The sequence below is a fragment of the Schistocerca piceifrons genome, chromosome 1 (genome assembly GCF_021461385.2).
Source record: "Schistocerca piceifrons isolate TAMUIC-IGC-003096 chromosome 1, iqSchPice1.1, whole genome shotgun sequence".
Lineage (NCBI taxonomy): Eukaryota > Metazoa > Arthropoda > Insecta > Orthoptera > Acrididae > Schistocerca > Schistocerca piceifrons.
Genome location: NC_060138.1, coordinates 1,161,761,862 through 1,161,776,133, shown reverse-complemented (window position 1 = coordinate 1,161,776,133; position 14,272 = coordinate 1,161,761,862). Strand labels below are relative to the sequence as shown.

Genomic DNA, 14,272 nt, shown 5'->3' with positions numbered 1-14,272 from the left:
CTATAGCGGCTTTCGAAAGAAGGAATGCTGTTCTTACAAACAAGTGTGTGCAACTTCGAGCTCTTAAGTAAATTCATTTCAATGCGATTAAATGAATAGTTTCTGATTTATTTGAGCCGAGGCTTCGAATTTTAAGTGTGTGTCAGTGTGGTTGTGATCTGACATTTTACCGATGGATGAGGCATAAGCTGCGAAAGAATATAACTCATCAGTTTTAACTGTAATATTTTAGCAGCAGAAAAGCAGTTTAGACATCTCATTTCTGGTATAAACAAAATCTTCCGCCAAAAACTTGACGTAAACGCGCATGCCGTGTCGTCTGCTTGTGAGCGCTTGCTTCCATGCTGACGTCACTAGGCCAGCCAATGGCAGAGCAGAGCGCTTACTGCCCAACCTTATTATTTAGTAACCTTGGGGCGGTGCGCACTGACATTCCGCTATGGCAGCGGAATGTCAACCGTCGTCTTGCCAAGCTAGAGATCAGCTTGCTGCACGGCGACGCGCAGGGGTGTGTCACGCCAGCCAGGTCCAACAATGATAGACATATAAATAGAGCAGTAAAAAATTGCGACTGCGAGACAAAACAGGCAACTAATGTAAGCGAAACAAATAAATGTCATTCCAAAGTAGTGATTGAAGAAAGTCTGATTAGAAACCGACAGTTTCAGATCTTTACAACGGAGAAGAAATCTGTTCACCCTGTAGTGTTTATCAAGGGATTTAGAAACATTTTGCCTAGCGTTTGGAGTCATACACAGAAAATTCAGTTCGTTATGTCCTACATACAAGGAGATGCTGCATTATGGGCAACCGAAGCAGCTGACAGTTGCGATACATATGAGCAATTTGAAAAGGCATTCTTGGCCAAATATTGGTCAACATGTATTCAGGAGAGATTACGGAAGGAGGTATATAATCCAGAGCCGTATTCTCCACGATTAGGCAATTTGCGAAAATATTTTGAGAAGCACATTAATAAGACCCGTTATTGGGACGAGCAGATTTCATCCCGGGATTTGTTCAGACTTTTGAAATCACACTTGCCGATACACATAAAGGAAAAACTTATACACGTGCCCGAAAACGATATGGAACATTTCTTGTCTGTTCTGGACTCAATTGACCTGATTCAGGAGGATGTTAAGGCAGCCTCTGAACAGGCTAGAAGTAACGGAAACGGTTACAGAAATGGTCGAAATAACACGCCTCCACCAAATAATGGAAACGGCGGAGGTAACAATAGGAGACAAGATTATGTACAAAACGGGAATAGAGGTAGAGACCGGAACGGCAATAGTCCGCCGGTGAATAATGACCGGAAAAGGAGGTATGATGACCGATATGAAACAGGCCCACCAAGCAATAGTAGATGGAAAAATGCCAGGGGGCCGTGGAACACTAATACTTATAATGATGCAAACCGAACTTGGCCACAGAACCAGAGGCCCAGTCCGGACCGGCAAAACAGTGAAAGATATGACAATAACCGACCGCCACCATAAAATGCGCCAATTGCGCAACCGTGGCGACCGACGCAACACAACTTACACATAGTGGAGGTCAGTGACACAGAGCAGCCACACCCATCCACCAGCAATAATCCAACAAACTAGATTCAGCCGAGATACGCTCTCCATCGTCGGCTGAGGTTTGGAGTGAGAGCAGCCCGACACAGAACAAAACATCGGAAATCTGTATCCTTAGGTATAATGATGGGGTACAGATGGGACATGAATTAATAACTGAACCATCCACGTGCATAAAGGAGCACAAAGACAAAGTACAAGCGATAATAGAGATCAAAATTAACAATCCTTTTTACAATCCTTTTTTGTAAAAAGGATGATTTCTATAATAATTTAAATGGAATCATAGAGGATATCGGGAAAACCAGGGAGATTATTATTGCAGGGGATTTTAACAGTAGAACTGGAAGTAAAATTGGAAATAAAATTATAGGACCATTTGGAGAAAATGTTATAAATGATAATGGTAATAGACTTATTGATATCTGTGAACAAAATTCATTGAAAATATTAAATGGCTTTTATCAACATAAAGAAATACATAAATACACATGGCATAAAGATACATTGAATCAAAAATCAATAATAGACTATATTATAATTAAACAGCAAACGAGGATAAAAATACATGACATAAGAGTATATAGAAGGGTAACTCTTAGCGATCATTATTTGGTAAATTCCAAATTTTTATTTCCCTTCAGAGGAAAAAGCACTGAAGAAAATCGAAATTGTCCTATAGAAAATATACAAACAGAAATCAAAATTCCTAAATATAATTTGAATAGTTTTGAGAATGAAAGCACAATATTTTTATATCAAAAGAGATTAGATGAAAAACTGGTAGAAACAGAGTTTGATAATACAGAAGATCAATATCATTATATTGTAAATAAACTACATGAAGCCGCCAAGGAAGCTTTAGGAGAAACAGAAGAAACACGTACAAACCATCCATTATATTACTGGAATGAAGAATTTAAAAAGGAAGTGAAATTAAAGAAAGAAAAATATTTAAAATGGTTAAATACCAGAAATCTTCAAGATAAAATAGAGCTTAATGCACAACAAGCGAAAATCCAGAAAAAGGTTGCAGAAGCAAAAAACAAAGTTTGGGAACAGTCATGTCAAAAAAATTGAATCCTATATTGGTGGTAAAAGAAACACAGAAGCATGGAAAACTATAAAAAAATTTAAGAAGGAATTCTAAAGAAACAACACATATTAAATATATTACTCATGACTCTTGGGAAAAATATTTTAAAAGTTTATTAACAGAAAACAGGGAAGAATACTTGGGAAACCCTGAATATAATGAAATGATAGATCTACAAGCAGAGAATTACATCCGTTTGGAAATAGAGACAGTAAAAACTGCAATAAAATCTTTAAAGAATGGAAGGGCTACAGGCATTGGAGGTATTCCTGCAGAATTATTAAAATTAGGAACAAAGAAATTAATGGAATTGTTAAGAAACCTTTTTGAAAGATGTTTAAATGGGGAAGATGTCCCAAATGATTTGAAAGTAGGATATATTTCAGTGATACATAAAAAAGGAGCGAAAGATAGTGTAAAAATTATAGGGGAATAACAGTGACCAATACCTTCAGTAGATTATATGGAAGAATTATTAAATATTTGTTAGAACAAGAATACAAAGAAAAGGAGACTGAAGAACAAGCAGGTTTTAGAGCTGGAAGATCAACAATTGATCATATCTTTTGCCTACAACAAATTATTGAAAAAAAAAATGCTTCGGGCACAGCCTATACATTTAGTATTCATAGATATAGAAAAAGCCTATGATAGTGTGCCTTTATCCAGTTTATGGAAAGCTTTAATACCAATAGGAATAAATCCAAGAATAATTAAAGCAATTCAAAATTTATATAAAAATTCTATTTCAAAAATAAAAATTGGTAAATATCTATCACATGGATTCCAAGTCACAAAAGGATTACGTCAAGGATGTAGCATCTCACCTACATTGTATAAAATATATACAGAAGTAACTTTACAGAATTGGAAGAAAAAATGTCACACGATGGGAATACCAATAAATGATAGAACAATATACTCGTTACAATTTGCAGATGACCAACTGATTATAGCCCAAGACTGTGAGGACATAGAGTATATGACCAGAAAATTGATTCAAGAATATAAAAAAATCAGGTCTAAATGTAAACATGAATAAAACAAAGTACATGGTAATTGGTGGAGTGAATGGAGACTTGATATTAGAAGAAGGGATAGGAACAATAACAGCTACTGAGGAATATAAATATTTAGGTGTGAAAATTAGAAATGATGGGAAACAGGACAAAGAAATTAGATCAAGAATAAATTCTGGAAAGACGACAATCTCCTTATTGAATGGAATTCTCTGGGACAAACACATAACAACTGATAACAAAATAAGGATTTTTAAAACAATAGTTAGGAGCATTATTACATATGGTTCAGAAGTGTGGACAACAAAATGGTAACTGAAATCAAAATTATTAGCCACAGAAATGGATTTCTGGAGACGTTCAGCAAGAATATCAAGACGAGAAAGAATAAGAAATGAAGTAATCAGAGACAAGATGAAATGTAAAAATTCAATTATTGATTTCATCGAGCACAAACAACTTAAATGGTATGGACACATCAGACGAATGGAACAGGAAAGGCTACCAAAATGCATAATCGACTGGGTACCAATTGGAAGAAGAAGAAGGGGACGACTACCTGATACATGGATACATGGAGTTCAGTCAGCAATGAGGAAGAACAACATTCCTGAAGATTTATGGACAAATAGAGAAGAGTGGAGAACAATAATTAGTGACTTACTGTAATCTAGAATAGGCGCTGGAAAAATGTACTCACATTGTAAATCCAGAATAATAATAAAATAAAATTAACAATATTGATGTGCAAGCAATCGTAGATACAGGTGCTACTGTCAGTGTCATGAGTATGGACTTATTCAAAGTACTGGGGAAAGAAAGGCGTATGCTGACTTTTCCTGTGAATAATTGTAAAGTCACTGGAGCCATAAGTGCACAGCGACAAATAATTAAACTCCAAGTGCGGGTAGAGATGTATTTAGGGGATGAAGCCATAGCGTGCTCATTCCTGGTAGTAAAGGGTTTAAAGGTAGCCTGCATTTTGGGGGTAGATTTTTTGAGAGAAAGGGACGCAGTAATCGACCTTTCTCGGGGAAAATTAAGTTTGATGAACGCTGGTAGGAGGATAGAATTGTCCATGCTCAGATCTGAAGAGGTACCTGTGCCTAATTGTAATACTATTAATATAAAATGTAGGAATCAGTGGATACTACATTTAGACAATCATTCTATAGGACAAAATCTCTATTATCCAAACGTACAAAGTGATCAATTAAAAGCAAATGTCGACGCACTTGTGAACAAAGTATCACAGTCCGAAAATTTGAATTCAATGCAACAGCAGGATTTGGTACAGTTATTATCTAATTATGCAGATGTATTTTCAGAACGACCAGGAATTGTTAAGGGATATCAGTACAATATCGAGGTGAAATCTCACAAAACCTACTGTCGAGCCTCATACTCCATTCCTTGGTCCAAGAAGTAAGTAGTAGCTGAAGAGATAAGAAAACTGATCGAGTGGGGAATAATAGAACCGTCTTTGTCCCCTTATAGTAGTCCTTTGGTGGCGGTAGCAAAAGCAGACGGACAGGTACGGTTAGTATTAGATGCGAGAGACATAAACGAAATTATTGTACCTGTCAGGACTCATCCAGAAAACTTAGATGAGCAAATTCAAAAATTCCATGGAGTGCAATATTTGACATCTATTGATATGAAAAGTTCATTCTGGCAAATCCTGCTCACACCCGAGTCGAGGAAATATACTGCATTTATATTTGGGGGAAGGATCTACCAATTTAGGGTACTACCTTTCGGCTTAAATGTAAGTGCAGGAGTTTTCATAACAGCCCTCGACGCGGTTTTAGGTCCGGATTTGCTGCAAAGGGTAACAGTGTATGTAGACGATCTGGTGATTGCTACTGCCACCTGGGAGGAGCACGTAGAACTACTGAGTAGAGTCTTAGAAAGGTTTAAGCAAGCGGGAGTAACAGCGAATCTTGAGAAATCCAAATTTGGACGTAATCAGATTAAATTTCTAGGTCACATAATAACACCACAAGGCATCAAACCTGACAGCAAAAAACTTGACGCAATTCGTGGGTTTCCTAGTCCGAGAACTAAGAGACAACTCAAAGCGTTTATAGGTCTTGCATCCTTTTTTAGACGGTTTGTTCCAAACCAATTAATGAATAACGAATCTTTATTGAGCCTGTTGCGTAAAAATGCGCACTGGGTGTGGACAGAAGAATGTCAACGCGCATTTGACGCTATCAAAAACGCCTTGGTGAATGCAAACATACTGCGACACCCAGACATGACAAAAGATTTTTGCATAGCGACAGATTCGTGTTCATACGGTCTGGGTGCTTGTCTATTTCAGTGGGACAGGAGCAACGACCCCACAACAATCAATGTAATCGGATTTGCCAGCCGCACACTAAACAGCTGCGAGAGAGCATATTCCGCTACCGAATTAGAGGCTCTTGCAGTGGTTTGGGCGGTAAAGAAATTCAATTATTACATCTATGGTAAAGAAGTCAAAGTATTCAGTGACCACCAGGCTCTGAGCTATTTAATGTCTTGCAAATTATACCACACCCGCTTGCTAAGATGGAGGTTAGCATTGCAGGAATATAAAATTAAGATTGTGTACCTAAAAGGACAAGATAATATTGTAGCTGACGCCTTGTCGAGGCTTCCACTAGGGCAATCCTCAATGTCTAAGATTTTGGAACAATCGGAGGAATATCGAATACTCTTAGTACAAGATAAGGTACATAGGAGGGACTTTTTACATATATGTAAGAATATGTCTATATTGCAGGAAACTGATCCGATTTGGCGAGATATCATTAGCAAAATTAAAGAAGGAACCAATCTTAAAAGTGTTCAGAATTTCAAAATAATAGATGATATTCTGTATTATAAAACGGGTGTGTCAAATGACCATGGAGTCGTGTGTATACCGCAACAGGCTATCCCAGCTGTAGTGTGGCACACGCATTTAGCATGGGGTCACGCTGGGATAGGAAAAACAATAAGGATTTTATCCAGATTCTGTTACTTTAAGGGAATAAGCCAGCAGACTCGCACCATTATCAGGACTTGTCCTCTGTGCCAAAAGGCTAAGTTTCAAAATAAGTCCACAAGGTTTAAACTGCATCCTATAGTGCCTCATCGGCCACTTCAGTTAGTGTCTATAGACATAGCAGGACCCTACCCACGAGCCAGGGGTGGATTAAAGTACATTTTAGCGGTGTATGACCTTTTCTCTAAATGCTTAAAAATATACTGCCTTAAATCAGCCACTGCTCGTGGAATAGTTAAATGGTCAGGGAAAGAATATTTTACACAAGTGAGTAAGCCTGAAGCGATAATATCGGATAATGCTTCCTATTTTACAGGCCATACCTGGAAAAACTATTTACATGAACAAGATATAAAGCACATACTAATATCCCGTTTTCACCCACAAGCAAGTTTAGTAGAGAGAACATTTGGAGAGTTAAATAAATTTTTCGGGTTATACATTGCATGTAAGCACACAAGATGGCCAGATCTGATACCTAAGTTTTTGGAAATTCACAACGCAACCCCGCATGCTTCTACGGGGTACCCACCAAACGAGATTATAATGAATAATAATAGGGTTCTGAATGAGTGGCTGGCACTTTTGCCTAAGGTCCCAGTCATTCCTGAGCCTAAGGAAGAGAAGATAAGAAAAGCAGGGTGCAACCTTACCAGGTGCGCTCAGAACAGGAAAGAAAAATATAATCGACATGTGACGAATAACCAAAAATTTAGTGTTGGGGACTTGGTACTCTTACGCAATCATCCTAAGTCCTCGGCATCCTTGAAACAGAATAGCAAGTGGCAATTGGTGTACAATGGACCTTTTAGAGTAGTAAGTGTGCCACATGAGTGTAGCTATCTCTTAGCAGATCCCCACTCAGGGAGAGTACGGGAACTGTATCCGCGTAAGGATGTAAAAATATTCATACAGTAAAAGACTAATAGTCCTATGAGGACACCATTCTTTTGTAAATAATGAACATTAATGACGTGTGATCTGTAGAGATAATGTACCAATGTAGAAGTATTTAATTATAAGAATATGATTGACTTTCTCTTTTGTTTATGAATATTTGTGTTATGTCTTCTTTTAATTTGTGTTATCTAAAACATGCTCTAAATGTCTGCACAGATAATCTGTTTAGTGCAATTATTTGTAGTGTTGAGCTGTGACGGAGTTCAGTCAAGAGGAACATTTTAGTAATGATTAGTTAGCGTACTGCATAATTTTCTATATGTGTGTCAAAATTGAAATATTTCTTGGCACAATCTTTTCTATTATATATGTATGTATGTATATATTTGTAGCTGTCAGATTGACAGATTCGAACCCAGAATAATATCAATAATATGAGGCCCTGAGAACTTTATTATCTAACCAATGTTATCAGAGAGAATAATGCACCCAGTAGTGACCCGAGGGCACCATGGGAGGCAAACTTATTGCAAATTTAAGTAGCGCAAAGTTACGCACAAAGAAGCTTCAACTGAAGCATGTGCAGATTCAATCAGTAAAAAAAAAAAAGGGAACTAGCCAGATACAGTCCAAGTCAATTTTAACCTACAGAGACTACACTGTAGTTACGTAGGACCTTGATAGTAAAGTGTGACATGATTTCAAAGGGGTTATTGAACAATATGCCTGAATCCGGCTGGAATGCACAAATAAAATCTACTCGAACACGAATATAGATGATTTTTGGGCAAACTAATACGAAATTTTAATATTTGTTACCATGTACGCAAATATCACACACCTTGGTAAAGAGTTACGAGTGTGCTGTTACAAAAATTGCACAGCGGACATTGTAAATAAAAATAAAGGAACTTAAACAAAAGTGCAGTATTGTGTGGCAGAGACAGACAGTGACTGTTAAACCTGCAGCAATACGTCACGAAGTTGTTGTGTATAAGTAATAAAAAACTGTATTATCGCCGTGTGTGCAAGTGGACAAGGAACTAGCACGACACGAACAGTGAGCCGATAACGGACGGTGGACCAAGTTAGTGTCAAACTTTAATTCTTTGTGTGTCAAGGGACGCCAGAAAAGCGCATTGACTGCAGAGATACAATTTGTCCTAAGGTGAAAACTTGCGTGTGACTAATGACAAGTCATGACATGGTGAAAAATATTGTGTGCCCATAAAACGTGTTACTGTGACAACGAAACATTGTGCAAACCAGACTAAAGGCCTACTGAATAATAACTGCCAATAACTGTGTGCGTTCTTTCCCACAGCAGGAAAAATGCCCATAAGGATAGTACACTGTTTGTGAACTTGTTGCATGTTTGCTGGAGCACTGCAAGAAGACGTCACACGGGCGAGCTGACATCCAACGCGCATCCGGCTACATCAGCCATGCAGCGGCCGCAGCAGCCCGTAGCAGACCAGACAGCCACGCCCCTCCGCGCCGTAGCTGTCAACACCGGGGGCGGTGACCTACACGGAGCCGACGCGCCGCACCGAGCGCCGCTCAACAATCACTCCGCACCGCTCACCGACTACAGCATTGTTGTCATTTTCCAAAATAGTTACACAAACTGCATAAAATGTCAATGACTCCATTTTTGATAAACATTGAACATTTATTATGTATACCTGTGAACTGATAAGAGAAAATGAACAATAACAAGTGTAGGAGATGGATTTGTGACACGTAGGTAGTGGGAACATTATAAAAAGTGATGCTGTGCTAAATGATTTCAAAAAACTAAGTGATATATCCTAGGACAAGTGACCTTGCGGTATATCGTTGAACTGTATGTGACAGTGATATTATGTAACCGTTGATGACAAACTGTTAAATCAATTCAAAAGAATGACTGCTAAAGAGACAAGATTAATCATGAACCAACTGGGATGGCTGGGCTCCGGCACAGTTTTGCCCAGGTTTTCTGTCTGCCTTTGCCCAAATGGGGGAGCCGCAAACATATATAACTCTGGGACTAATTAAAAGAGCCATTCCATAAAAATACAGAATTGTAAAGAACGTTACTGGCACCATTGTGTCAAAGTATAGAAACTCTTTGCCAAATGCTGCCAGGGGGCAATGTAACGTTCCCTGGCAAACTCACACATTAACAAACTGAAATTTATGTGTACCATATACGCCACTCTGAGCAATTGTATATAATGTAATCATTTAACAAAAAATATTATTGAATTTTGTGTAAAAGACATTTGTTATTATTGTAATATTTTTTGTAGTAATATTCTCTCTATATTTAGTATGGTAATATTTCTATATTAAATATGTAATTGCGAAATGTGTCAATATCTGAGATAACAGAGATGTGAAATTCAGCCAGAGGGAAATAATGTCGTGAAATTACAAAGAAATGTTAATAGTCAGCAATACTATAAAAGCACAATGCACTATGTATTCTTTGGTCTTCCTCGTTTAGAGATGAAAGCGGTAGGAAGCTGTGTCGATGTTTTCGGTGAATGGGTAGACGTCATTTGTCTGTATCTAGATTTAGCCGCCATTGAAGGAGAAATTACGAACTAATGTGAGTTGAATATTTGTTGTGGTAAAAATATATTGAAATTTATAAAAAGTGTGTATTATTAATGTAAATTAGCTTGCCCATGTCACCTATAATATTTCTTTAAAGAGTTTTCAGCATTTTTTAGCGGTGTTGCTGGGCTGTGCCGCGACCGATCGATTTGCAGCGGCTGCACATTTAAAAAATTGTTCCGCTAAAGGAAAAATCAACCAAACCCGTAAATCGGGAACAGACAGATAAAAAAATTAACAGTGAATTAAGAGAATGTTCTTCTTTTACAGCGATCCAGAGACTGACTGAGATTTTAAAAAATAGTTACACATTTGTGCATTCTTAGACGGATAGTTAACATTGAAAGTTAACAATTTTGGTTCTTTCAAATAACTTTAATGTATAGCGAAGTAGGTTTGATCAGTGATAATTAAATGTCGGCTTGGTAATAATTAACCATTTTCTGCTAATAGTGATAATCTTGTATTCAAAAGCTAACGCCGGGAAAGAATTCAGTAAAAATATTTAACAAAAAATCCACTGCATTTAGAAAATGTGTGCCAAGGCCGAATGATGTAAAGAATTTAATTTTCAACCAAATATTCTTAATCAGTTAATATGAGTTCACGTAATTTTTAAATGTACGTAATTCTTTTGAAAGTGAAAAATTTTTATTACCACACGTAAATAAGAGAGAGGTTCTACAACAAAGTTCACACGCAAAGAAAGTAAGGTAAAGAAAATTAACTTAAAAGCAAATTTTATTCCTTAACGAAATTAACTTAAACAGCAATTTCATTAAAAACAACAGGCCAGAAAAGAAGACAGAAGAGGAAGCTTTTGGAGGATGAAGAAGAAGACCCTGATAATCCATCCTATAGTGCAGGAATGTATTGAGAAACTTTGATAGCCATTTCCCATAATTTAGAATTTTTCGAATATAAGGAACATTTTCTCAAAATCCACTCAAGCTAGAGAGATTAACTTTTTATACAGCACTTCTAGTGGTCAAACTTACATTGTAACACAGCCGTTTGCCAATATGTTCAGTAGTTTCATTTCAGTTTAATTATAAAGCAATTATTTGTAAAAAAATTTGGGTCATTAATAAAAAAAATAATTGGAAGGAAACTAGAAAAGATACTCCAAAATCCTTCTGTCATAACTGCAGTACTAAACCGCTCTATATGTAAAAAAATTCAAATTTTTCTATCTGGTAGTTTATTCATAAACGTTCCTCAAACTTAGTGATTTTAACATGGGCAGCATAGGCACCCCCGGCTTCCCTTAACTACGCTCGTAAATCTTCTAATTTTGAAAGTCGATTGTTTTCAAAATTTTTTTTCCTTTTTTGAGACTTTCACCGTACTGCTTTAGGAAATTTGATTTTCGGCCATTAACCTTCGTATTCTATAAGTACGAGGGTAAGTCAATTATAATTCGCAATTTAGTAATATTTTTGTTTATTTTGGTAGTACTGTCGTTTTACGTTGATGACGCATGCTTTGTTTATTTGTTGCTATATCTTTGCAATTTTCAAACTGGTAGGTTAGTTTCGTTATCGCTGCCGTGCTGTTAATTCTGGTTGCTCCGCTGTCTATTTGCACCAAAGAAGAGCAACGTTTAGTGATCCGTTTTTTGTGGTCGGAAGGCGTATCAGGGGCTGAAATTCATCGGAAACTTTCGGTACAGTACTGGGAACAGCGTTTCGCCACAACGGAGTGTCTACGGATGGACTGAAAAATTACGAAGTGGTCGCACAAGTGTTACGCTTGATAAAGGAGCTGGACGATCGTTTACCGCTACGAATGAAGAAACCATTGAGCGTTCACGTGAAATGACTCTCTTGGACAAACGATTAACTATTGACGAAGTGGCACATCGTCTGCAAATTAGTCACGGTTTTGCCTACGAAATCATCCACAACAGATTTGAGTATCATAAAATTTGCGCATGATGGGTCCCAAAACAACTCACACAGATGCATAAACAATCATGCTTGGTTGGTTGGTTGGTTTGGGGAAGGAGACCAGACAGCATGGTCATCGGTCTCATCGGATTAGGGAAGGATGGGGAAGGAAGTCGGCCGTGCCCTTTCAGAGGAACCATCCCGGCATTTGCCTGGAGTGATTTAGGGAAATCACGGAAAACCTAAATCAGGATGGCCGGACGTGGGATTGAACCGTCGTCCTCCCGAATGCGAGTCCAGTGTCTAACCACTGCGCCACCTCGCTCGGTAATCATGCTTGGACATCTGCAAAAAAACATTCGGATCGCTATGGTAACGAAGGGGACAACTTCTTAGACAGGGTCACTACTGGTGACGAAACATGGATCCATCACTACGAGCCTGAGAGTAAACGGCAGAGTATGGAATTGAAACATCCAAATTCGCCGTGCAAGATAAAGTTCAAGCCCCAACCGTCCGCAGGAAAACTGATGCTTACGGCCTTTTGAGACGCACAGTGTCCAGTACTGGAACACTATGGGGAAGGGGGCACAACAATAAACAGTGTATGTTACAGTGAGATGTTTACTGCCAGGGTAAAGACTGCAATACGAAGCAAACGCCGAGGGTTGCTGTCAAAAGGTGTTGTGTTGCACGACAATGCCCGTCCACATACTGGTGCCCACACGGCTGAAACGCTCCAGAAACTCAAATTTGAAGTACTGTATCATCCTCCATATAGTCCCGATCTTGCCCCTCTGACTATCACATGTTTCGTCTGCTCAAACAGGCATTAAAGGGCCGTTGGTTTGCCACGGACGAAGCAGTGAAAGAAGCAGTGCATTCCTGGCTCGCAGCTCAATCGAGAACCTTCTGCTATGACGGCGTCAGGAAGCTTGTACAACGATGGACCAAGTGCGTTGAAACGCAAGGAGACTGTGTCGAAAAATTACATTCTTGTGAGTTTCCTATTTGATTACAATAAAATTTTATAACTACTTTGCGGATAATAATTGACTTACCCTCGTACAAAGAAAATCGAAGAGCATTAATATCTCATCAGTGCTACTATAGATTTTGTCAAAATAAATTAGTAATGTTGCTGAGAGAATCATACTTCTATCATATCCTGATTAGTAATGCAATATTTTCAAAATGTTCCCATTTTGCCTGAAAGTAACACTGAAATTGAAAGCGTATCGGAAACGCGCAACTCGGGCGTTGCACCGGCTGCTTCCCTGACGGCTCGCTGCGCAACGGCGATGTTCCACTGTTGCCCTCGGGCCTTGCACAGAGGCATTATTTGCTACACTCCCACAGACGTAAACACTGCAGCCTGCTTTGTTGCCACTTCCGCCGGAAGGAGCCTCCCGCGCCGCTTACCTCTCGCTATTCCGCGCTCTGCGCTGCATGACCACTAATCGCCCCACCAGCCAACACAGGAAGGCGCACACATGAGCTACGAGGGTCAGCTTAGCCCGGCCTCTGGTTCACACGCACCATTGCTACGGCGACAAGGATTTATGCTGTAGATCTGCTGTGTACGTTTTGCACCTGAGAAACAAATTTATCAGGCTGTATTAAGAATAGTGCTGTCACTGTTCCTGGATAAAATGTAACTGTATTGGTATTCTTTTCACTTTATTTTATCGAACTTCATTAGCATGGTTCTCTAACTAACTGTCTTTACTTCAAAGGCAAAACTGCATTCACAAAACACATATTAAATTTTGCATTCACAACACATATATTAAATTTCATATATATACACAACACCTGTAAACTTTGCAAAGTATGATAGAACCTGGTTGCTAAAATCGCAATACTGCATGCCCTTAATGAGTTTATTTACTGTTTCATATCATCAGCTACAGTGTACTGTGCAGGTTAAAAAGTTACAAATCTTGATAATTACTTTTTAACCTTTTTTTCCAACCCACCTCTGAAGAAATGGTGGGATGTAGGACAGCAGAGCCCTTTTCAGCCAATAGTAGTAGTCTGTGCTGTTGGGACACCGATTATTTGGGACTGTTGTCCACTTATTAAATTTTGCAAGATTTTTAATTCCATATAGATGGATAGCCGACGGGAAGACGTTGGTCACT

General features: G+C 38.5%; 1 protein-coding gene across 1 annotated transcript in view; it reads left to right on the top strand.

The window, feature by feature from the left end:
- Nucleotides 1-2,845: 2,845 nt before the first annotated feature.
- Nucleotides 2,846-14,272, top strand: part of LOC124778822 — a 161,879-nt gene continuing 150,452 nt past the window's right edge. The window contains exon 1 of the mRNA XM_047253670.1: nt 2,846-2,945. Within this exon, the coding sequence (XP_047109626.1) occupies nt 2,846-2,945 (100 nt within the window). The remainder of the gene's footprint in view (nt 2,946-14,272) is intronic.